General features: G+C 38.5%; 2 protein-coding genes across 51 annotated transcripts in view; both read right to left on the bottom strand.

Moving 5' to 3' along the window:
• The window catches only part of ATP11B (ATPase phospholipid transporting 11B (putative)), a 143,458-nt gene that overhangs the window by 63,683 nt on the left and 53,014 nt on the right, over window positions 1–26,761 (bottom strand). For 29 of the 50 annotated variants that reach the window (XR_002337765.2, XR_014824398.1, XR_014824402.1 and 26 more), the window contains 4 exons: window positions 18,784–18,831; window positions 16,131–16,195; window positions 12,038–12,119; window positions 3,370–3,520 (listed from right to left, as the gene is read on the bottom strand). Coding sequence is in view for 41 of the 50 variants with exons in the window: in XM_021069872.2 (XP_020925531.1) it covers window positions 3,370–3,520; window positions 12,038–12,119; window positions 16,131–16,195; window positions 18,784–18,831 (346 nt within the window). In the remaining 9 variants the exon portion in view is untranslated. Of the gene's footprint in view, window positions 1–3,369; window positions 3,521–12,037; window positions 12,120–16,130; window positions 16,196–16,723; window positions 16,804–18,783; window positions 18,832–26,761 lie in introns of all 50 variants that reach the window. The other 21 variants (XR_014824406.1, XM_084990417.1, XM_084990411.1 and 18 more) reach the window with 2 other exon arrangements.
• LOC100155468 (protein FAM136A) lies at window positions 1,740–2,384 on the bottom strand. The gene is given in 3 exon segments (XM_084990432.1): window positions 1,740–1,823; window positions 1,825–2,063; window positions 2,066–2,384. Coding segments are annotated over 3 exon segments (642 nt in total).

The raw sequence follows: 26,761 nt of genomic DNA, 5'->3' as shown, positions 1-26,761 counted from the left end.
CCAGGCTAGGGGTCAAACTGGAGCTGTAGCCACCAGCCTACTATCACAGCCACAGCAACACAGGATCCTTAACTCACTGAGCGAAGTCAGCAACTGAACCGCGTCCTCATGGGTACTAGCTGGGTTCGTTACCACTGAGCCACAATGGGAACTCCTTTATTACATTTCTTTTGGTTGTTCTACTTGGTTATTTCTTTTACAAAGTAAAAGACAAAAAAATTAAATTAAAATCACTCAATTTGTTACTTTTTAGAAGCCACCAAAAATTTGGTGTTACTGAAACTACCTGTGGCAAAATTATAATTAGAACCTCTGGAGTATACTTCCTACCTCTACCCTTCAAATCACAGACAACTAAAAATTGAGTGTAATTTTTCCCCCCTCTTTTGGCTGCTCTCATAGCATATGGATGTTTCTGGGCCAGGGACTGAATCTGAGCCACATCTGCAACCTACACCACAAATGTAGCAATGTCAGATCCTTAACCCACTGTTCTTGGTTGGGGATTGAACCAGCAACATTACAGAGATAAGCTGGATTGTAAACCAGCCATGGTGGGACTCTAAAGCTGACTATAATTTAAAAATTTTTTGGGGGGGAAGGAGGAAAAAATTAAACCTTATTTATTTTTAAAACCAAACCACTAGGAAAATATATCACAGTCTTGAAACAGCAAATAGATAGTAGGCGATATTATCATTTCAAGTAATAAGTTGGTAAAAGGACAACAAGGCCTTATCAAAACAATAACGTGTCAGAACTGGGGCAAGAACAAAGGCCCTGACAAAAGTGGTATTTGGTAATGACGGGCTGTCCCTCTTTTCCAAGGAGTAACAGATGGCCCCTAAGTTGCTTACTTTTCCTCCCTTGACCTTCATGTTGCCAAGGGATTGTCTCAATAGAGCCCTGTTAGTTCAGGTGGCAAAATAAGCAATACTGGGTTTAGATTTTCATTCTGTTCTATGAAAACCAGATTTTTCCAAATCTAGTACTTCATAACTCTTAATTAAGGAGACAAAAGTTTCTCTATCACTGTTCACTCCTAAGTCCTAGTATACAGCACAATCCAGATCCTCTTCAAGAGTGAGTGTCACCGTAAGATTGTTCTGTCCCTCTGGCTGCAGAGAGCCTCAGGGCCCATCGTGGCTACCGGTGAAAGGGAAGATTTGTTTCCCATACTAGTGTGACATCAGTTCTCACATTTTTGCAGGGTCTCCAGGCTGAAAGATGTAAATGTGTGAATATTTTAAGCAAGGCAAATCTAAATCTCGATGGCCAGAAATGAATACTCATAAGGAGGACCCTTTCAAAGCTCTTATCTAAACTACTGCTCCCAACTCCGTGTCTTAAGTTAACTTCATATCCTTGTATATAACAGAAAACCAAGCAAAACGAAACCCTGGAAGCCCCCTTTCACCTCCTAAATTGGTGACCTTGAGGATTTTGTTTTATTGTAGTTTGTGGAAAATGGCGTGGTATGTGTTGATCCTTCTGGTAAACAGGAGGTTGGCCGGCAACAAACAGGAACACCTCTCCTCACACTCCACTAGATCACAGGTGGGTTAGAGAAACCTGCCAGTATCTGTGTACTAAGAGAATCTGGTACCTCGGAAGGCTCTGGTTTGGTACAAGGGAGGCTCCCCACTGTCAGGATAAGAACTTGCCATATGAAACTGAGGCTCTCAAAAACTCTCCCATGCGATCCCCGACCCAAATTTTAGCACCAGTTTTTTTCTATTTCACTTTCTAGGTTTGAAACACAAAGGTACTCGTATCCAGAGGCAAGTGACAGAGGTCTTAAACTTGCTGCCATCCATAATTTCATTCATAAACTTCGCCTGAAAGACCCAAAACCCCCATTCCTGTTTTTAAATAGATTCCTGCCCTCAGCCCCAATGGCCAACAGCAGACTTCTATTTCCCCATGGACGGGAGCCGACTCCTTCATCTTCTTGGTCATGGTTGGGATGAGGTTCATGTGGTCATCCACACACTTGGTCACATAAGTGTCCAGCTGCCGCTTCACCTGGATCTCCTTACTCCCTGCATCTATTAAATCTTTGGCTTGTCGTTGCAGTGCAAAGTGCACTGGGCCAGGTGGTCCTGGACCTTCTCCAACTCGCTGATGACCAGGGCCTGGGCTTGAGCCAGAGGTGCATGGCAGTGCTCAATACACTGATGCACCTGCTGAGTGGATGCCTGGGTGTCCTCACAGCAGCCAGCGCTGCACCGGAACATGCGGCCCTGCATCTTCCGGATGCTCTCTCTCCCCAGATTCTTCACCATGGAGTTCATGGCCTCCTGCACCTAGAGCTGCTACAGCTCTGCCATGGCAACCCCCAGCTCTTCCCTGCCGCAATGGCACCCACAGGGACTCCGGCGCATGGGCCCACCCACTCAGCGCCACTTGATAACTTAAAAATTTTAAATAATTGCTAGGCTACAACTTCTAGAAACTAAAACTTTTAATTAGAGATTATACAAGGATAGCCTATTTCAATGGTACAGCAGTTCCACATTTTAACATGTGTTCTGTAAAAGAGAAAATACCTAATTATGAATGATACTGAAATTATGTTTCTGTGATTATCTGCTTTGTGGTCTCTTGAGATCCAAGCTTCTGTTCTGATTTTGTACTTTAACCTAAAGTGAAACCTGGACACTTTACCCAAGTTGCACGTTGACTTCTTTTAATAGTCCATATTTAAACAATTTAAAATTTTATATAACATATGTCACTTCATACCATCAGTACACTGAAGGTAAGGCTCCTTGAATTAGTCTGACAGAACTAAAAATAAATCAACTCACTCTTTATTTAGGCCACACTTGCAGCACAAGGAAGTTCCTGAGCCATGTATTGAATCCAAGCCATAGCTGCAAGCGATGCCGCAGCTGCAGCGATGCCGCAGCTGCAGCAATGCCAGATCCTTTAACCCACTGTGCCAAGGATCAAACCCAAGCCTCGACAGTGACTGGAGCTGTTGCAGTTGGATTCTTAACACACTGCACCACAGTGGGGATTCCTCAACTTACTCTTTAATTAAGGTATCACATACAGTAAATGGAATTTAAAAATTCAATCTGTACTACTAAAGTGGAATGCCAATACAGATGATTTAAATTTTTATAACCTCATTTAACTATTCAAGTCATGCCATAGGAAATTTAACTGTCAATGCCCTAAAATACAAAAAAAAAAATACCAGGACAAACATACTGACTAGTTTACCTGTAATGTCCTTTTGTCATCCTTCAATAGTAACAGTTTTAGAGATAACAGTGATCATGCCTATTAGAAGTCACTACCAAAGCATTAACTGTTCCAAAGAATAAAGTCTACAAAAGAGACAAGAACACTATAAAATACCTTACTACTATTTCTTTGATGTTCTGTTTTTTGATTATACCAAGGTTCATCCCATTTTTCTTCAGCTTGCCATGTATATTTCAAGATAGTACTGATGATGGCTTCAGAAATAAGGATTATTAGATATATTATCAAAAATGTATTCATTGATCTGAATGAGAAAAAGAGAATATAAAACGTTATCAATTATGTGTAACTATCCTCATTTGTTCAGAAATTAATGTTGGTATCAAATAAGGTATTAAATACATGAGATATTATCATAGCTATTTAAAGGACATAGTCTTTGTTTTTAAGAAACGACCATTTAATTGAATCTATTTACCACAACCATTGTTGAATCTATCATTCAACAAAAGAATGATAGAGATTACAAGCACATTTACTATAGTTTAGCTACTGTTTTGTAAATCAACTCTACTGCAATACAACTTTAAAAAAATGAAAAAAAAAAAGAAGTAAAAAAAAAAAAAGAAAAAGCTACTGTTACAAATGCCTAGAGTAAATGACAATTTTGGCCAGTCATTTTTGCTGTAATTATTCTAAAATCTTCTACATTCTCAGGACCTAATCTTAAATGCAAATATTACCAATATTTGTATACCAGTAAGATTTCATAGGAAGTTGCTGTTGTGGCTCAGTGGGTTAAGAACCCGACTAGTAACTATGAGGATGCGGATTTGTTCCCTGGCCTTGCATAGTGGGTTAAGGATCTGGTGTGCCATGAGCTGTGGTAAAGGCTGCAGACATGGCTCAGATCCTGTGTTGCTGTGGCTGTGGCATAAGCTGGCATCTGTATGTAGCTCTGATTCTACCCTTAGCCTAGGAACGTCCATATGCCACAAATGTAGCCCTAAAAAGCAAAACAAAAAAAAGATTTTATAAAACTTCTGTCACATTCATTAACTTGTCTAATGTTTAATAGACATCTGTGAGGAAGAGATTACATCCTTTGAAAAGATGATGACCAAAGCTCAAAAATCACTCTGCAAATTTTCCAAATTCATACAAATCAGAAACTGACTTTAGAACCTCTCTTCTTGGAGTTCCCATCATGGCGCAGTGGTTAAAGAATCCGACTAGGAACCATGAGGTTGGGGGTTCGGTCCCTGCCCTTGCTCAGTGGGTTAACGATCCGGCGTTGCCATGAGCTGTAGTGTAGGTTGCAGACGAGGCTCGGATCCCGTGTTGCTGTGGCTCTGGCGTAGGCCGGTGGCTGCGGCTCCAATTCGACCCCTAGCCTGGGAACCTCCATATGCCGTGAGAACGGCCCAAGAAATAGCAAAAAGACAAAAAAAAAAAAAAGAATCTCTCTTCTTTTGGGCAAGCTTTATATTGGATCTTTAAAGTCTTTCATCAGCATTTTGTAAGCTTCAGCATATAGATTCTATATGACTTTTGCAAGGTATACACCTAGGTACTTTCCCTTTTTTTAGGGGGGATTGCAAATGATATTATTTTAAATTTTAGTTTCTGTCAGTGGTGTTTCTTTTCCAATGTTAGTATTTAGTGTTGTGATGGTTAACTTTATGTGTCATCTTGATTAGGCTAAGGGATGTTCAGAGAGCTGGTAAAACATTGTTTCCGGCTATGTCTGTAAGGGTGTTTCTGGAAGAGATGTATTCTGATTCAGTAGATGTACCAGTAAAGACAGTTTGTAGAAGACATGATGCTATACATAGAAAATACTAAAGATATTACAAGAAAATTGTTAGAGCTCATCAATAAATTCAATAAAGTTGCAGGATACAAAATTAATACACAGAAATTGAATGCATTTCTGTACAATAACAATGAAATATCAGAAAGGGAAATTAGGGAAACAACTCCACTTATCATCACATCAAGAAGAACAAAATACTAGGAAAAAACCTACCTAAAGACACAAAAGACCTATACTCTGAGAGAATATGATGAAAGAAATCAAAGATGACACAAACAGATGGAAACATATACAATGCTCTTAGAATGAAAGAATCAATATTGTCAAGATGAATCTACTATCCAAGGCAATCTACAGATTCAATGCAATCCCTATTAAATTACCAATGGCATTTTTTGCAAAACTAGAATTTTTTATTTTTTTGGTCTTTTTTGCCATTTTCTTGGACCGCTCCCACGGCATATGGAGGTTCTCAGGCTAGGGGTCAAATCAGAGCTGTAGCCGCTGGCCTATGCCAGAGCCACAGCAATGCGGGATCCGAGCCATGTCTGCGACCCATACCACAGCTCATGGCAATAACGGATCCTTAACCCACTGAGCAAGGCCAGGGATTGAACCCACAACCTCATGGTTCCTAGTCGGATTTGTTAACCACTGAGCCACGACAGGAACTCCAAATTTTAAAATTTGTATGGAAACACAAAAGACCTTGAATAGCCAAAGCAATCCTGAGAAAGAAAAATGGAGCTGAAGGAATCAGCTCCTTGACTTCAGAGTATACTACAAAGCTACAGTTACCAAAACGGTATGGTACCGGCACAAAAACAGAAATATATATCAATGGAACTAAATAGAAAGCCCAGAAATAAACCTACACACCTATGGTCAACTACTCTATGACAAACGAGGCAACAATATACAATGGAGAAAAGACAGACTCTTCAGTAAGTGGTACAGGGAAAACTGGACAGCTTCATGTGAAAGAATGAAATTAGAACACTCTATAACACCACACACAAAAAATAAACTCAAAATGGATTAAAGACCTAAATGTGAGACCAGATACCATAAAACTCTTAGAGGAAAACATAGGCCAAACACTCTCTGACATAAAGTGAAGCAATATCTTTTTGAATCCACCACCTAGAGTAATAAAAATAGAAAAAATTAGCAAATGGGACCTAATTAAACTTATAACATTTTTTCACAGCAAAGGAAACCATAAACAAAATGAAAAGACAGCCTACAGAATGGGAGAAAATATTTGCAAATGAAGCAACTGACAAGGGATAAATCTCCAAAATATACAAACAACTCAGATACCTCAATATCAAAAAAACAAACATGCCAATCAAAAAATGGGCAGAAGGTCTAGGAGTTCCCGTCGTGGTGCAGTGGTTAACGAATCCGACTAGGAACCATGAGGTTGCGGGTTCGGTCCCTGCCCTTGCTCAGTGGGTTAACGATCCGGCGTTGCCGTGAGCTGTGGTGTAGGTCACAGATGCGGCTCGGATCCCGCGTTGCTGTGGCTCTGGCGTAGGCCGGCGGCTACAGCTCCGATTCAACCCCTAGCCTGGGAACCTCCATATGCTGCAGGAGCGGCCCCAGAAATAGCGAAAAAAAAAAAAAAGACAAAAAAAAAAAAAAAAGGGCAGAAGGTCTAAATAGATGTTTCTCCAAAGAAGATGTACAGATGGGAGTTCCCATTGTGGCGCAGTGGTTAGCGAATCCGACTGGGAACCATGAGGTTGCGGGTTCGATCCCTGCCCTTGCTTAGTGGGTTGACGATCCGGCATTGCCATGAGCTGTGGTGTGGGTCACAGACGCAGCTTGGATCCCGCGTTGCTGTGGCTCCGGCATGGGCTGGCAGTTGCAGCTCCAATTAGAACCCTAGCCTGGGAACTTCCACATGCCGTAGGAGCGGCCCAAGAAATAGCAAAAAGACAAAAAAAAAAGACAAAAAAAAAAAAAAAAAAGAAGATGTACAGATGGCCAAAAAATATATGAAAAGATGCTCAACATCACTGGTAGTTAGAGAAATTCAAATCAAATCCATGATGAAGTACCACCTTACACCAGCCAGAATGTCCAATATGCAAAAGCCTACAAACAATATATGCTGAAGACGGTGTGGAGAAAAGGGAACCCTCTTACACTGTAGGTGGGAATGTAAATTGGTGAAACCACTATGGAAAACAGTATGGATGTTCTTCAAAAAACTAAAAACAGAACTAGCATATGATCCAGCAATCCCACACCTGGATATCGATCCAGAGAAAACCATAATTCCAAAAGATACATGCACCCCAATGTTCACTGAAGCACTGTCTACAATAGCCAAGACCTGGAAGCAATGCAAGTGTCCATCAACAGAGGATAAAGAACATATGGTACGTACATACAATGGAATATTACTCAGCCATAAAGAAGAATGATATAATGCCATTTGTAGCAACATAGATGGAGCTAGAGATTATCATACTAAGGGAAGTTAGACAGTGAAAGAAAATATCACATGGAACAAAATTGACAAACCCCTGGCCAGACTCACTAAAAAGAGGAGAGAAAGAACCCAAATAACCAAAATTATAAATGAAAAAGGAGAAATCACAACAGATACAGCAGAAATACAAAAAACCATAAGAGAAAACTATAAACAACTATACGGCAACAAGTTTGACAATATGGAAGAAATGGACAATTTTCTAGAATCTTACAGCCTGCCAAAACTGAATCAAGCAGAAACAGACCAACTGAACAGACCCATCACTAGAAATGAAATTGAACAGGTCATAAAATCACTCCCTACAAATAAAAGTCCAGGACCAGATGGCTTCACAGGTGAATTTTATCAAACATATAAAGAGGAATTGGTGCCCATCCTCCTTAAACTCTTTCAAAAGCTTGAAGAAGAAGGAATACTCCCAAAGACATTCTATGATGCCACCATCACCCTCATTCCAAAACCAGGCAGAGATACCACCAAAAAAGAAAACTATCGCCCAATATCATTGATGCATACAGATGCAAAAATTCTCAACAAAATCTTAGCCAACCAAATCCAACAACATACCAAAAAAATTATACACCATGACCAGGTTGGGTTCATCCCAGGTTCACAAGGATGGTTCAACATACGCAAATCAATCAGCATCATACACCACATTAACAAAAAAAAAGTCAAAAATCATATGATCATCTCAATAGACGCAGAAAAAGCATTTGACAAAGTCCAACATCCATTCATGATCAAGACCCTCGCCAAACTGGGTATAGAGGGAACATTCCTGAATATAATCAAAGCCATTTATGATAAACCCACAGCAAATATAATACTCAATGGGGAAAAACTGAAAGCCTTCTCACTCAAATCTGGAACAAGACAGGGATGCCCACTCTCACCACTGCTCTTCAACATAGTTTTGGAAGTCCTAGCCACAGCAATTAGACAAACAAAAGAAATAAAAGGCATCCATATAGGAAGAGAAGAGATCAAACTGTCACTGTATGCAGATGACATGATACTATACCTAGAAAACCCTAAGGACTCAACCCCAAAACTCCTTGAACTGATTAATAAATTCAGCAAAGTAGCAGGATATAAGATTAACATTCAGAAGTCAGTTGCATTTCTGTATACCAGCAATGAAACATTAGAAAAGGAATACAAAAATACGATACCTTTTGAAATTGTACCTCACAAAATCAAATACCTCGGAATACATCTGACCAAGGAGGTAAAGGACCTATATGCCGAGAACTATAAAACTTTAATCAAAGAAATCAAAGAAGATGTAAAGAAATGGAAAGATATTCCATGTTCCTGGATTGGGAAAATCAATATTATAAAAATGGCCATACTACCCAAAGCAATCTACAGATTCCATGCAATCCCTATCAAATTACCCATGACATTTTTCACAGAACTAGAACAAACAATCCAAACATTTATATGCAACAACAAAAGACCCAGCATCGCCAAAGCAATCCTGAGAAACAAAAACCAAGCAGGAGGCATAACTCTCCCAGACTTCAAGAAATACTACAAAGCCACAGTCATCAAAACAGTGTGGTACTGGTATCAAAACAGACAGACAGACCAATGGAACAGAATAGAGAACCCGGAAATAAACCCTGACACCTATGGTCAATTAATCTTTGACAAGGGAGGCAAGAACATAAAATGGGAAAAAGAAAGTCTATTCAGCAAGCATTGCTGGGAAACCTGGACAGCTGCATGCAAAGCAATGAAACGAGAACACACCCTCACACCATGCACAAAAATAAACTCCAAATGGCTGAAAGACTTAAATATACGACAGGACACCATCAAACTCCTAGAAGAAAACATAGGCAAAACACTCTCTGACATCAACATCATAAATATTTTCTCAGGTCCGTCTCCCAAAGCAATAGAAATTAGAGCAAAAATAAACCCATGGGACCTCATCAAACTGAAAAGCTTTTGCACAGCAAAGGAAACCCAAAAGAAAACAAAAAGACAACTCATAGAATGGGAGAAAATAGTTTCAAATGATGCACCCGACAAGGGCTTAATCTCTAGAATATATAAACAACTTGTACAACCCAACAGCAAAAAAGCCAATCAATCAATGGAAAAATGGGCAAAAGACCTGAATAGACATTTCTACAAAGAAGATATACAGATGGCCAGCAAACACATGAAAAAATGCTCAACATCGCTGATTATAAGAGAAATGCAAATCAAAACTACCATGAGATACCACCTCACACCAGTCACAATGGCCATCATTAATAAGTTCACAAATAACAAGTGCTGGAGGAGCTGTGGAGAAAAGGGAACCCTCCTGCACTGTTGGTGGGAATGTAAACTGGTACAGCCACTATGGAGAACAGTCTGGAGATACCTTAGAAATCTATACATAGAACTTCCATATGACCCCACAATCCCACTCTTGGGCATCTATCCGGACAAAACTCTACTTAAGAGAGACACGTGCACCCGCATGTTCATTGCAGCACTATTCACAATAGCCAGGACATGGAACCAACCCAAATGTCCATCGACAGAGGATTGGATTCGGAAGAAGTGGTATATATACACAATGGAATACTACTCAGCCATAAAAAAGAATGACATAATGCCATTTGCAGCAACATGGAACTAGAGACTCTCATACTGAGTGAAATGAGCCAGAAAGACAAAGACAAATACCATATGATATCACTTATAACTGGAATCTAATATCCAGCACAAATGAACATCTCCTCAGAAAAGAAAATCATGGACTTGGAGAAGAGACTTGTGGCTGCCTGATGGGAGGGGGAGGGAGTGGGAGGGATCGGGAGCTTGGGCTTATCAGACACAACTTAGAATAGATTTACAAGGAGATCCTGCTGAATAGCATTGAGAACTATGTCTAGATACTCATGGGGGAAAAACTGTAATTGTAATGTATACATGTAAGGATAACCTGACCCCCTTGCTGTACAGTGGGAAAAAAAAAAAAGAAAGAAAGAAAATATCACAATATCACTTATATACAGAATCTAAAGATGGATACAAATGAACTCATCTGCAGAACAGAAACAGACTCACAGACTTTGAAAACAAACTTTTGGTTACCAAAGGGGACAGGTATTGGGGGGAAAGATAGATTGGGGGTTTGGGATTGGCATATGCCAATATTCTATATGTGGTACATGGAACGACTGACTGGCCAATGGGGACCTGCTGTATGCACAGAGAACTCTACCTAGTATTCTGTGATGGTCTATGTGGAAAAGAATGGATGTGTGTACTATAACTGAATCACTATGCTATATATAAGAAATTACCAAAACATTGCAAATCAACTATACTTCATTAAAACTTTAAAAAATGAAAAAAAAAAAAAAGCCACAAGGATATAATATACAGCATAAGGAATATAGAGAGCAATACTTCAATAATTTTATATGGAGACAGATGATTATGAGACTTAATGTTTTTTGTTTTCTTTCTTTTTTTTTTTTGTCTTTCGTCCTTTTAGGGCCACACTCACGGCATATGGAGGTTCCCAGGCTAGGCGTCTAATCAGAGCTACAGCTGCCAACCTACACCACAGCAACACCAGATCTGAGCTGCATCTGTGACCTATACCACAGCTCATGGCAACGCCAGATCCTTAACCCACTGAGCGAGGCCAGGGATCAAACCTGCAACCTCATGGTTCTTAGTCGGATTCGTTTCCACTGTGCCACGACAGGAACTCCTGTTTGTTTACTTTTAATGGCTACTCTTGGGGCATATGGAAGTTACCAGGCTAGGGGTTGAATTGGAGCTACAGCTGAGGCCTATGCCACAGCCACGGCAACACCAGTTCCAAGCCTCATCTGAAACATACACTACAGTTTGCAGCAATGCCAGATCTTTAACTCACTGAGCGAGGCCAAGGATGGAACCTGCATCCTCACAGAGACAGCGTCAGGTCCTCAACCCTGAGCCACAGTGGAAACTCCGAATGATTAGACTTATTGCAATCATTTCATAACGTATGCAAATGTCAAAGCACTATGGACTACACTTGAAACCAACATAATACTGAATGTCAACTATATTTCTATAAATTAAAAATAAATAAAAATGAAAAACCAGAAGTTACTGTCATGGCTCACTGGAAACGAATCTGACCAGCATTCATGAGGACACAGGTTCCATCCTGCCTTGCTCAGTGGGTTAAGGATTGGAACTGTCATTAGCTGCGGTAAGGCTAATGACAAGGCTCGGATAAGGCTTGGATCCTGTGTTGCTGTAGCATAGGCTGGTGGCTATAGCTCTGAGATTTGACCCCTAGCCTGGGAACCTCCATATGCCACAGGTGCTGCCCTAAAAAGACAAAAAAGAAAAAAGAAAAAAAAAAACCCTCCTTATCCTCAAGGACATTATCTTTTGTTGACTTCAAATATATATTTAATATACATATCTCATACATATACAAGAATACACATATTTGTATAAATAAGTGAAAATAATTTCCTTACTTTTCTACTGCAGACCGTTTCTGTGATTTACTTTTGTAATTTAATGCCATCTTGGTTTCCATTCCAGTATATACAGCAACACCTAAAAAAAATCAACAAGTCTTAAAATAATCCTCTACCTTGTTTCACAAAGGAATGTACTCACAAGCATGAAAGCATCTAAGAAAATGTATCATCTGAAAGTTGTTAGAATCCAATTTTCCTTTAAGCCTTTCTGGAATTTTTAAAAGCCTTTCTAAGTCCAATTTTGGGGAACTCCAGTCACTCAACCTGCTAGGAAGACATGTGGGTTTTGTTCTTGAGTTACAACTGAATTAAAGAGGTATGATTTGAGTTGGAATTGATGGAGGAAAACAATTTGGAAAGATAAAGATGGCAGGGAGGGCCATTATAGATAGAGCAAACAGTGTTAATAAACATACGGAAAAGCATTTTCTGTTAGCTTGTAACTGGACTGGGGTCAGAGCTTGAAAGGCCTTGAATGCCACATCTGAAGTCTAAACATAATTTGATAAGCAATGGAAGGATAACATGGAAATCTGTAAAACTAAATGAAGTAAACACAAGGAACATGCTTTTAAAAAAATTTATGCCTATATGAATGAGTCTCAGATGAGAGAGAATGACAGTAATAATGGGACTAAAATTGGGGAGTGAATGAAATTAGTAAGACATGTCTTATTAAAAAAAACTCTGCAGTAAGAGTTTCCTTTGTATACCTTTTTTTGGGCTGCATTTTCAGCATGCCGAAATTCCTGGGCCAAGCATTGAACCCAAGCCACAGCAGTGACAATCCTAAATCCTTAATCACTAAGCCACTAGGGAACTCTGTCAGTTTAAACACTAGCTCTGCCACTTATTAGTTCTGTGAGCTTGAGTAAGTTATTTAATCTTCTGAGTCTCAATTTCTTCATCTTTAAGTGGGAATGTGAGAGTTGTGTGACAAATTAGCAAAATGCCTAGAAACAGAAAGATGATTGATAGGAGTTCACACAGTGGTTCAATAGGTTAATCTGACTAGTATCCATGATGATGTGGGTTCGATACCTGGCCCTGCTCAATGGGTTAAGGATCTGGCGTGAGCTGTGGTGTGGGTCGTAGACATGGCTTGGATCTGGCATTGCGGTGGCTGTGGCCATGGTGGCAGCTGCAGCTCTGATTTGACCCCTAGCCCGGGAACTTCCATATGCTGCAGGGGCAGCCCTAAAAAGACCAGAAAAAAAAAAAAAAGAAAGAAAGATGAACAATAAATGTTCAAGCCTATCTCTAAATAGTATGATTTGAGAAGCAATGTAAGATTCATCATGTTGGAATTTTCACTACTGGAATTATTCCTTAAAAGCAGGGATTAAAACTCAAATGACAAAGGGCACCAAAATTACAGGAATGTGAGAAATCAGCCAGAATGATAACAGAGAAAGGTGGTGCTGAGGAAACAACAGCAGATCCGTCTAACGGCATTCAAATAACATTTTAAGAGTATGGGTAGTTCCCTTCGTGGCTCAGCGGTTAACAAACCTAACTGGAATCCATGAGGATGCAGGCAGGTTCAATCCCTGGCCTTGCTCAGTTAAGGATCCATTGTTGCCATGAGCTGTGGTGCAGGTCACAGATGCAGCTAGGATCCTGCAAGGCTGTGTGGCGTAGGCCAGTGGCTGTAGCTTCAATTCAACCCCTAGCTTGAGAACTTGCATGTGCTGCAGGTGCAGCCCTAAAAAGCAAAAACAAACAAAAAACCGAACAAGAGTGTGAAAGATATTACTGCTAGAGAGATGTGTTAAAATACAGCATTACATGAGAGGGCTGAAAAGCTCTGGAGGTTTTCTCTGGCTTTTGCCATCAAAACATTACTATGGTTTTCCTTTTTAAAATTGTGGTAAAATACTTATAACATACAGTTTACCATTTCACTCATTTTAAAGTGTACAGTTCAGTGGCAGATCTAGTACATTCACAATGTTGTGCAACCACCCTCACTATTTAAGTTGAGAATTTTTCATCACCCTCCAAAAAACCCTGTACCAATTAAGCAATCATTCTCCATTCCCCTCTACTTATAAGCCCCCTAGAAACCACTAATCTCTTTCTGTCACTATGAATTTGCCTATTTTGGGTATTTCAAATAAAGGAATCATATAATATGTAGCCTTTTGCATCTTTTAATCAGCATAATGTTTTTACGGTTTACCCACGTTGTAGCATGTATCAGTACTTCATTACTTATGAGTGAATAATATTCCATTATTTGGATATCCTAATTTTGTTTATGCATTCATTAGTTGATAACATTTAGGCAGTTTCTACCCTTTGTCTTTTTTTTTTTTTTTTTTTTTTTTTGTCTTTTTGCTATTTCTTTGGGCGGCTCCCGCGGCATATGGAGGTTCCCAGGCTAGGGGTCGAATCGGAGCTGTAGCCACTGGCCTACGCCAGAGCCACAGCAACGCGGGATCTGAGCTGCGTCTGCAACCTACACCACAGCTCACGGCAACGCCGGATCGTTAACCCACTGAGCAAGGGCAGGGACCGACCGAACCCGCAACCTCATGGTTCCTAGTTGGATTCATTAACCACTGCGCCACGACGGGAACTCCAGTTTCTACCCTTTGGCTATTACCAACAGTGCTACTATGAACATTCTCACACAAGCCTTTGTTTGAGCACTTGTTTTCAATTCTTTAGGGAATAGATAGAAGCAGAATTGCTAGGTGATATGGTAATTCTATGTTTAACTTATTCAGGAATTGCCAAACTGTTTTCCACAGAAGCTGAAACACTGTACACTCCCACCAGCAATCTATGAGGGTTCCAATTTCTCCACATTTTTGCCATATTTACTATTTTCCATTTCAAAAAAAATATGGATTTCTTTATCAGAGAGCCTAATCTTGAGACAAGATTCAGAAGAGTTAACAGGAAAGAGGAGAATGAGGAAGAGGATCTCAAAAGCTGTACAGATTCAATGAATAACGTAAGTTGGCCAGGATGTTGAGAGGTCATTCCCCAAAGAGGAGGATTTAGTTGACAGTTAAAGGCTACCACTGTCTTCACAATTTAACTAGAGCTGAAACAGAGCACAGTGAATTGATTTAGATCTCCAGTGCAAGAACACTATTTATTCATCCTTTTGATCCAGTCAGTGTATGTTCCAACTGTATCTGGTATATAGTCAGGGGTTGGTAAGAATTTGTTGAACAAATAACTGGATCATGGCTCAGCAGTAACAAACCCGACTAGTATCTGTGAAGACTTGGGTTCGTTCCCTGGCCTCGCTCAGTGGGTTAAGGATCCGGCATTGTTGTGAGCTGTGATGTGGGTCGCAGATGCGGTTTGGATCCCGAGTTGCTGTAGCTGTGCTATAGACTGGCAGCTGTAGCTCCTATTGGACCCCTTGCCTGGGAACTTCCATATGCCACGGATGCAGCCCTAAAAAAAAATGAATGAATGAATAAATAAATAAATGGATGAATGGATGGATGAAGTTCCCAATGTGACTCAGTGGTTTAAGAACCCAGCTAGTATCCATGAGGATGCGAGTTTAATGCCTGGCCTCACTCAGTGGGTTAAGGATCTGGTGTTGCCAAGAGCAGTGCTGAAGGTCACAGATAAGGCTCGGATCCCTTGTGGCTGTGGCACAGGCCGTCAGCTGCATCTCTGATTCGACCCCCTGCCCAGGAACACAGGTGCGGCCCTAAAAAGAAAAGGGGGAAACAAAAAGGATGAATAAATGAGTCAGCGGTGTTACTAATCCAATTTAAGGATAATTATAATGGAATTATACTGCACCATGGTGCCAGGTTATATAGGTTTCATCCACTGTTAATAGAAATGCCAGAAAAACCTTCTTGGCATTCAGTTTCACAAGTATCCACAAAGAAAATATATCAGCAAGCGTCTAATCTATTGCTCAAAATTAGTAATTAACAAATGATACAATACAAAATTATAACACAACCTTTGAAAGAAGATTATCATAGATAATATTTAACTAATAAATTATACCACCAAAAAACAATAAGTGCTGTGCTTTAAAAATACTTCTATAAAGAATCAACATGAATCTATATATAATCTAAAATTTTCAATATATACAAACCAAAAATTTCTTTTGTGTTTTTTAATCTGGCTCCACGAAGCAAGAGACTCTCTGGCCCCAGAGGTCTAGGGAAAAAAAAATAACCAAATGCACTGAATATATTAAAAATTCAATTAAATTTAAAATGGTATCTTTATCAGACACTAAAGCTATACTTACAACAATGCTTTCATATAAAACCAAAATCTCAGCTACTATAAAGCTGTCTAGGTCAATTATGATGTTAGTTACCATAACAACAAATACCAGCTTTAGCATTTCGGTCATTTAAGATCAACGGCTTAGAAATATGATTATGTCTGTAGATAAACTCACAAAGCCACCAGTTTCAAAAGTTTAAACATAAAACACAACAGAACTGAAGACTAAGCAATGACTTAATGTCTCAGAGAAGATGAAATTTTAAATTTTTGAGCAAAATTAAATTTTCAAAGGGAAAACAATTAAAATGCAATGTAAATATAAGTTTAGTATGATTTGTGTATAAATGCATGAGTTCTGCACAATTAAAATAACACTAGGTTATTAAACAGCACAGTGAGTGAGTTAGTACTTTCTCTAGGCAAGATTAACACGACAAGTTGACTACTTGCATTGCATACTTCTTGGAGCACAGGTCTTCTTTCTGTTTGAATTTCTCTCCATAAAGGAGATATAAAATGAGAAGAAATAACTAAAAAGAAAAATTGTATTTTCTTAGTGATAACAAATGATAAGGCTCTGTTAGGGGTAAGCAAAAAAAAAGCCTTAATTTTGTTGATATTCCTTTTTTATGCTTTTCTGAAACATACAACAATTATCCAAATCAAACAGAATCTGAACCAGTTCTGACGAGGTCTACAAACCCAAGCACTATTTAAAAAAAAAAAAAAAAAATTCAAAAGTTCCTGTCGTGGCTCAGCAGAAATGAATCTGACTAGTATCCATGAGGAAGTAGGTTTGGTCACTGGTCTTGCTCAGTGGGTTAAGGATCTGGCATTGCCATGAGCTGTGGTGTAGGTCACAGACTTGGCTTGCACCTGGCATTGCTGTGGCTATGGCACAGCTCCAATTCGACCCCTGGCCTGGGAACCTCCATATGCCCTGGGTGCAGCCCTAAAAAGATAAATAAATAAATAATCAATCAATTCCATTAACCAAGGTGGGCCAGGTGTTTGGGCTATGGTTAACAAACATAACAAACATGGTTTTATTAAATAGTCATATTTGGAGCACATGGAATGGAAAGTCCAACATCAATTATTCAGGAGTCATGTTATAGCTCTATTTTCACTTGCTGTTGGTTCCAACAATGAAAAACTTTGAGCTCACATTGCTGTTGGTTCCAACAATGAAAAACTTGGCGCTCATAAAATTGGAATATAATGAGAAAGCTTTGAATTAAAAAATAATTCATCAATTCCCTCTGGTTGCTTTAGCATGGAACATGGCTCTTTAAAAAAACAAAATAAAACACTCTAGGGGCTAAGTTAACATAATTGATTTTTTTCCTTTACCAGCCACTGTATCTTAATGCAATTCAGACTATGTATCCACACAAGCATCCCACTATATCACTACAAAAATCAAAATAAAACCCTGTCATTGTTATTCAGCAGAGGTCCTACACTTACCAAGATCTTGTTACAGAATTTATTGAACATGCTCCTGTGTTAATGTGTATTAATAGTATGAATTTGTGCTGATGCATGATATTTTTGGTGGTTTGTCTTAAAAATTTCATTTTTAAAAATTCTCAACAATTTATGTTAAGTGACTTATTTCATGCAGCCAGTACAAACTGAACATGTCTCTAGAAGAAAGGGTGGAATGCTAATTTGATTAGAAGTTCAAGGACTGATTCCAAGATTGTGGTCATTAGTAACAATATAATTTCACTCTATTAGCAAATTTTTGAAATGACCTAAAGCCCTTCATATAAATCCCAGAAATCAACCTAAATATTGAGGGAAAACAAACCAAACCACCAAACAAGTAACCAAAGAGAAGAGTAAGTTGTGGATCGGCCAACAAATACTCTAATTTGTGAGGAATGATTCTGAAGAAGACCATAACATTTATATTTGTTAAACATTACATAAAACATTTTTCGTATTCTAGATTTTACATGGTAGTTGGTTTAAATGTATAAAGATTTGAATAGGAACTGCTACATACCCTTTATGTTACAACCTAATATCAGAAAAAGAAATACAAGTATACAAATAATCTTACTAAATTTATTTTGATGTCATTTCATGAGATTTGCTTCATCCTCATCTCATTTGCTGCTGCTAGAAATTACTAGAAGATGAAATGCTTATTTATTTTTTTTGTAGGGCTGCACCCTCGGCAAATGGAAGTACCTCACTTGAGGTCCAGTCGGAGCTGCAGCTGCAAGCCTACACCACAGCCACAGCAATGCAGGATCCGAGCTGCATCTGTGACCTAAACCACAGCTCACAGCAATGCTGGATCCTTAACCTACCGAGCAAGGCTGAATTCATTATGCTGAGCCATGATGCGAAAGATGGGAGTTTTGCTAAATACTTTAAAATTAATCCTTTCCCATGATACACTACCTACCTATCTAACCTCCCTTTAACTTGATTTTAGTCCCTCCCCCAAAGTAATTCTCCCTTAAAGTAACTGGTTAATGCAAATATATTCTTACCTTACAATTTCCTCCATTTGTTGAGTTATTATCATTCGTCCCATGAATCTATCAAAGAATTCACCATGTTACAAAAAAATTAATGATACATTATTTATGACATCAATGGGTGGAAAATTTTAGACAGTTCTGGAACTATTTTTAGCCATGAAACAAAACCAATCTTTTGCATATATGAATGGTCCAATATTCAAGTTAGAAATTACAAAAGTAAATTCTTGTCAGTCACTAGGCCTTAAAAAATTTCATATTCTTGACATTTCTACTCTAGCCATGAATAAAGAAATGAATGAAGAAATGTTTTCAAAATGGCAATGTAAATGTAACATATTATCATGATTATTAGGTTGGTCATGATGAGAATTTATAACTGCTACACAAATATGCATACACTATTTAGACAACAATGTTCATCTCAGTTTCTAGACTCCTGTAACCAGAATCATTCATTCGATCATTTATTCATTCATACATGCACTCCATTTACCCCAAAAATATTCATTCAGCAACTACTATGTGTGAATTAATGTGGCAAGGACAGAGTAGTAAGCAAAGAAATATTAGTGACCTCCAGAGCTGCTTAAACTTCTGGTTTTCTAAAATTTACAGTAAGTGCCTGGCTGTCATAATGAATTTTCAGAGATTGTCCTTTTAGTTCCAACTTCTACTACCAAAACAGCTTCAGAGCATAGAATCAACTCAAGTATAAAATTACTTTCTACAATAGTGAGAAGTCAAGTCTGAATTGAAGCAAATTCTACACAGAGCCTCAAGTTAATCATTTAACTAGGCAAAGAAACATTCAGCATTCCCTTCTAAATGTCCCTTGTTTTCCCTCCTGTTCCTAGGTCACAGAGGTTTTACCTCTCGTGGACTTTGGCTTTATTATTTCTTGCTAATCCCTTACTTCTATTTCTCTCAGCTTCCTGTATCAGAGACAAGCACTATTTTTTAATTATCTCCACTTAAGAGAATTTTATGTAGCTTTGGTTTGAGCCTCAACTTTGGATTCAGATTTGAAGAACCCATTCAGCTGGTGACTCCTAGGCATCTTTTGGAGATAATGTGTGGTCAGTCTTCATTTTCCTGAGCCAAATTTCAATAAGAGATTTGTTTTCTGTTATCCTTGATTCTAAGGCACTTCTTATATTTGTTCATTCCAGTAACCTGCTGGATTAAATCATCTTGCGCTTTCCTTAGCACTTTCTCCAAACCAGACACTTTTGATTGGTTTCAAAGTAGAAAGAGAATTCTTTCCTGATTATGAAGATCACATATACCCAAATACACACTTTTTTTTTTTGGTCTTTTTGCCATTTCTTGGGCCGCTTCCGCGGCATATGGAGGTTCCCAGGCTAGGGGTCTAATCGGAGCTGCAGCTGCCAGCCTGCGTCAGAGCCACAGCAACGCAGGATCCAAGCCGCATCCGCAACCTACACCACAGTTCACGGCAACACCAGATCGTCAACCCACTGAGAAAGGGCAGGGATCGAACCCGCAACCCCATGGTTCCTAGTCGGATTCATTAACCACTGCACCATGACGGGAACTCCCCCAAATACACACATTTTATAAAATGATTAAGGTAATGTAAAAAGGCATCAAGGAGTTCCCATTGCGGCTCAGTGGAAATGAATCTTACTAGCATCCATGAGGACACAGGTTCTATCCCTGGCCTTGCTCAGTGGGTTAAGGATCCAGTGTTGCTGTGAGATGTGATGTAGGTCAAAGATGAGGCTCGGATCTGGCGTTGCTGTGGCTGTGGCATAGGCCAGCAGCTACAGCTCCGATTCGAGCCTTAGCCTGGGAACCCCCATATGTCGCAGGGGCAGCCCTAAAAAAAACAAAAAATAAAAAAGAGGGGCATCAAAAGGGAAATAACAATCATTAGCAATCCCACTACTCAAATAAAACACTGTTAATATATTTTGACAGGCTTTTTTTCCATGCACATATGATAACTATGTATATATATTAAAAGCAAAAAAATGTGATATCATAAACACTGTTGGTAACATCACCCTACCTCCCACTACCACTTAACATGTCAAAATAGAAAAAAAATAGTTTCTACATCATTATTTTTTTTGCTTTTTAGGGCTGCACAGCTCATGGCAATGCCAGATCCTTAACCCACTGAGGCCAGGGATCAAACCCACAACCTCATGGTTCCTAGTTGGATTGTTTCCACTGTGCCATGATGGAAACTCCCCATATTATTGTTATTATTATTATTATTATTTTTGTCTTTTTGAGGGCCACACCTGTGGCATATGGAGGTTCCAAGGCTAGGGATCTAATTAGAGCTGTAGCTGCCGGCCTACACCACAGCCACAGCAATGCGGGATCCTTAACCCACTAAGAAAGGCCAGGGATCGAACCCTCAACCTCATGGTTCCTAGTCGGATTCGTTTCCGCTGCGCCACGACGGGAACTCCCTACATCATTATTTTTAATGGCCACACTTAGCATTACATTTTGGGGTTACTGTGTAATTTATGTAAGTAATTCACACTAAATAGAAGTTTAGGTTTTTCCTGTTGATGGATAGTCTAAACAATGCAGCTTGAACAACCCTGGTTATATACCTTTTCACATTTTCATTAAGATAAATTCCTAGAGACAGAATTTCATTATTTTGTTGGGAAAAATCCCCAGAAATGGAAGTAATGAGTCAGTCTAAATAAATAAATAAGTCAGTCGGTGGAAAGAAGAAAAAGAAAGAACAAAAAGAGTAAATGAGCCAAGGAAAGAGAAAACTATGAAATAGGCAATGGCTAGAGGCTATTCCTAAACAGAATACTCTCCTGGTTTCTATTTCTTTCAGTGGTTTGGCAGAGATAATTTCTTATCATACTCTAGCCTCTCCTCAATAAGCTATTCAAGTTCTTTAAAAAGAAATAATGCAACCCCAATTAACTAACAGGTAATTGGGATGGAACTGACAAGTTTTCAAAGTAGAAAAATAAACACAGAAAATGTGCAGCTTTTCTAAGGAAAATTAATTAATACTAGTTTTAAAGCTATAAAATTATTATAAAACTAGTTTTAAAGCTATAAAACTATTATAAAATAAAATTAGCAAAAATACTTAATACTAATAAAACAAATAATAAAAAGACTGATAAACTTATACTCTGTCCACTGCAATAAAAATCCAATGCTTCTGTAATGTATTTATGTTTATTAAAGGCCAAACGTGATTGGATTTTAATTTAATAATTCTACTTTTGCCGCTCTGTCTGTTCTTAGGGAATAATCTAGTACGAGACTATACACTCTAGAAGTCAGGAGCTATCATTCTTTACTGTTGTGGTCCCAGTGCCTTAGTTATTGGACACACCCAATATCTGCTGAATAAATGTTCTCATATCCTTTGATTAAGTAATAATTTAGAACTCTATCATGGATATACTCATTCAACATTTTTATTGAGTGTCTACCATGTGCATGATACTGTTCTAGGCACTGTAGTTCAAGAGCTAAATGAACTATAATACACACAAATCTTTCTTGCATATATCACAGAGAATTTAATAAAAGGGAAATGTTAAGTACATAAAGTTAAGTATATAAAGACATTCATTATTTTCTTTCTTTTTTTTTTTTTCCTTTTGTCTTTTGTCTTTTTAGGGCTGTACCCGCAGCATATGGAGGTTCCTAGGCTAGGGGTCGAATTGGAGCTGCAGCTGCCAGCCTATACCACAGCCACAGCAACACCAGAAGAAGCCATGTCTGTGACCTACACCATAGCTCATGGCAATGCTGGACCCTTAACCCATTGAGCAAGGCCAGGGATTGAACCTGCATCCTCATGGATACTAGTCAGGTTCCTTAACTACTGAGTCATGACAGAAACTCCAAAAATTTATTATTTTCAACTGCCAACAAACATGTAGTACAGTCTCATATGCCAATTCTAGGTGTTTGGGATACATCAGTGAACAAAACACACAAAGATGCCTGTTCTCTTTGTTTTGTTTTATTTTGTTTTTGTCTTTTTAAGAGCTGTACCTGCAGCATATGGAAGTTCCCAGGCTAGGGGTTGAATCAGAGCTTCAGTGGCCGGCCTACGCCACAACCACAGCAATGCCAGATCTGAGCCGTATCTGCAACCTACACGACAGCTCATAGCAATGCCGGATACTTAATCCACTGAGCAAGTCCAGGGACTGAACCTGCATTCTCATGGATACTAGTCAGATTTGTTTCCACTGAGCCACGACTCCATGCCTGTTCCCAAGTTTACATTTTAGTTGGAAAAGGAAATAATAAGCAATAAGCATAACAAATAAGTAAATTACACAGTATACCAGAAGGTATTATGTGCTATAAAAAAAAAAAAAAAAAAAAAAAAAAGAAAGAAAAGCAAATGAGGGTAAGAAGGACCAGGTCACAGTAATAAACAGTCAAAGTAGGCCTCACTGAGGAGGTGATATAAGCAAAGACTAGAAGGTGCTAAAGGAGTTAGACAAAGAACTACTATTGAAAAGGTGGAAGTAGATATGGCATGTTCAAGGGAAAATAGGAGGCTGGTAATAGGTGGAAGGTGAGGGAAGAAGGAAAAAAGTCAAAAAGTAGGTCAGAAGGGAAAAAGGCTGGGGAATGGGAGCAAACAGTAAGGTCTTATAGATGATTAAAAAGATAAGAATTTTGACTTGGAGTGAGAAAGAAAAGCCACTGCAGGGTTTGAACAGAGGAATGACATGATCTAGCTTACATTTAAAAAGGATCGTTCTGGATGCTTTGTGAGAACAGACTGACTGCAAGAGAAAGAGGGTAAAAGCAAAAAAACCAGTAAGGAGGCCAAGCAGAAGGTGATGCTGGTTCAGACCAAATTAGCAGCACTGAAATTACCAAAAGATGGTCAAATATTGGACGTATTTTGAAGGTAAACCAAAAAGATGTTCTGATGAATTGGGATGAGATGTGGGAAATGACATGAGAAAAGGTGAGCAGAGAAGGGGATGTGAGGAGTCATGGTTGACTCCAAGGATTTTGGCTTGAACTGAAAGGATGCACTGTCTTCAACAGAGATGGGAAAGGTTGTTAGCATAAAAACTTCTGAAGGGAAATCAGGACTTCAGTTTTCAACATGAGTAATTTGAGATTTCTACTAAATATCCAAGTAAAATTGTGAAACAATAAACTGGATATAAAAATCTGAATTTGGGGAAAAATATCTGAAATGGAAATATGAATTTGGAGTTAGTGACATGTAGATGGTCTTTAAATCTATCAGCCTGGATGAGATCACAAAGAGTGAATTTAAATAGTGAAAGGTACAGGAATTTTGATTTTTTTTTTTTTTTTCTTTTTTTGGCTGCACCTTAAGCATACGGAAGTTACCAGGCTAGGGACTGAACCTGCACCTCTGCAGTGGCCCAAGCTGCTGCAGAGACGATGCCATATCCTTTTAATCCACTGCACTACAGTGGGAACTCGAATAGTGAAAGGTATAGGTGGAGAAGGGAAGAGGACTGAGCACAGTCCTGGGGCACACTAACATCAAGAAGTTAGGGAAAAGAGGAGAAATCAGGCACAGACACTGAGAAGAAGGGACTAGTGAAATAGGAGGGAAATCAAGAGAAGGAAATGTCCTGGAAGCCAAGTGAACAAATAGTATCAAAGAGGAGGGAGTGATGAACTATTCAACTACTAGATTCTGAACTGATGAACTTACGCATAATAACGTGGCATGAAATTTTAGCAGCAAAACAATGGAAAAGCTAGGTATGGAAAGAACGGGGAATGGTTAGGTTCTAGTACATTTACTTAAGAGGGTTACGTTGTCATTAAAAACGACCACTAAGAATAATGTTTAGTAAGATGGAAAGTAATCACAAAAGCAATCCATAATCTTTCAAGAAATATTAGAAAACACAGAGAACAAAAGGTAATTAAAAAGCAGCTGAAATCCTACCACCAAGAAATAACTACTAACATTATGACATGTAATTCCTCTAGGTTTTTCTTCCTCTTTATATCTATCTATTTTTTTCTATCTTACTTCTTAATTACCTATCAAGTCCATAAACATACATATTTCTTTTTGTATAACTGGGATTATGTGAGACTACAACTCTGTATCATTTAACATTATATTTCAGTATGTTCCTATGTCATTAAATACCTTTGAAAAGCATCATTTTTTGATTACCTATATATTTCATCTTATATCTATACCATATACCCATTTAAGCATTCTCCTACTTGGGCATTTTAAATGGTTTCAATATTTCCCATATATGTAGCATACAGTAAAAGGATAAAAAAAAAAAAAAACCTGCTAAATCCTGTCTAGTAGTTAAGGATTAGGTGTTGTCCCTGCTATGGCTCAGTTCTGATCTTTGGCCTAGGAAGTTCTTCATGCCATGGGCATAGTCGAATAATTACATAAAATGTGAAAAAAAAAGAATGGAAATAATGCTTATTCACCTTATTTATCATCTTATAATACTGAGTACATAGGTTCTCAATTTGTTGAATGTGGGAATAAAAACAGCAATACAAATTTTAAAATGGTATAATTAATTATGAGTTATCTTTATATTACAAAAGTCTTCTATAGCAGTCATATATATGTATATATATATGTATATATAGAAACATTGTTTGTTTTGTTTTGTGTATTTCTAGGGCCACACATGCAGCATATGGAAGTTCCCAGGCTTAGGGGTTGAATTGGAGCTGCAGCTGTTGGCCTATGCCACAGCCACAGCAATGTGGGCTGGGGACTGAACCCACAACCTCATGGATAGTAGTCATGTTCATTACCGCTGAGCCACAACAGGAACTCCCTACATTTATATTTAAAACAAAATATATACTTTCAATAAGGAAGAAGATAAGAGAAAATAAAGAGGAATATATTATATTTAACACTGAATTATTTCTCATTTTAAAATGTTTTTTAAACTTTCTCCCTATATTCCAAATAAAGTAAAAACTACCCACCAAAGCATTAGTCATGTCTGATCTGATATTAATTTTATGCTTGCTTAATGCTGCATCATTTTCTAGTTTTTAATAATCTTATAAAAAGATTATTAATCTAAAAAGATTAATAATCTTATAATCTTGTCTGAGACTTGGAAATAACAGCAATATACAACTCTTATTAAAGTACTGAATTCTTTGCAGTTAAATCTATCTTATAATTTAAATGCTCTTAAAACATAGAACTCCGATTTTTTTCTTTTTCTTTTTAGGGCTGCACTCACAGAAAATGGAAGTTCCCAGGCTAGGGGCTGAATCAGAGCTGCAGCTGCCGGCCTACACCATAGCCACAGCAACACCACATCCGAGCCTTGTCTGCAACTACACTGCAGCTTGTGGCAACGTCAGATTCCTTAACCCACTGAGTGTAACAGGGATTGAACCTGAATCCTTATGGATCCTAGGTGGGTTCATTAGAGCTGAGTCACAATGGGAACTCCAAAGAACTCCAAATCTTTACAGTTAATTGGAAAACTCTATACTGCACTTGACATTGATGAAAATGTGAGATTTTTACAGTATTAGAGAGAAACTATAAATCCATTATAAATAGATGGATCCAGAACAAAGATTTGTAAGAGATAAGAAAAAGCCAATGATTAATAAGATTTTAAAACATTTCAACCAACAGAGGGACATAGAGAATATGACAAGATGAGAGCAGTTTTTACAATGCAGTTATAATTTACATTCTATGACCAGCTGTTGAGTAAAAATGAGCTTAGTTTCTCCTCTAGGTTTTCTTTCTTTTTTTTTTTTTTAGGGCTGCACCCACAGCATATGGAGGTTCCCGGGCCAGGGATCAAACTAGAGCTACAGCTGTGGGCCTATGCCACAGCAACATCACAGCCACAGCAACATCAGATCCGAGCCGCATCTGTGACTTATACCATAGCTCACGGCAACACCAGATCCTTAACCCACTGAGCTAGGCTAGGGATGGAACCCGCAACCTCATGGTTCCTAGTCAGATTCATTT

Source organism: Sus scrofa, chromosome 13 (assembly GCF_054392235.1).
Source record: "Sus scrofa isolate SSC_HxYL_T2T_F1_AM1 chromosome 13, Sscrofa_HxYL_maternal_Yorkshire_Landrace_v2.0, whole genome shotgun sequence".
Taxonomy (NCBI): Eukaryota; Metazoa; Chordata; class Mammalia; order Artiodactyla; family Suidae; genus Sus; species Sus scrofa.
The sequence above is the reverse complement of the archived record's forward strand: the minus strand, read 5'-3'. Positions and strand labels throughout refer to the sequence as shown.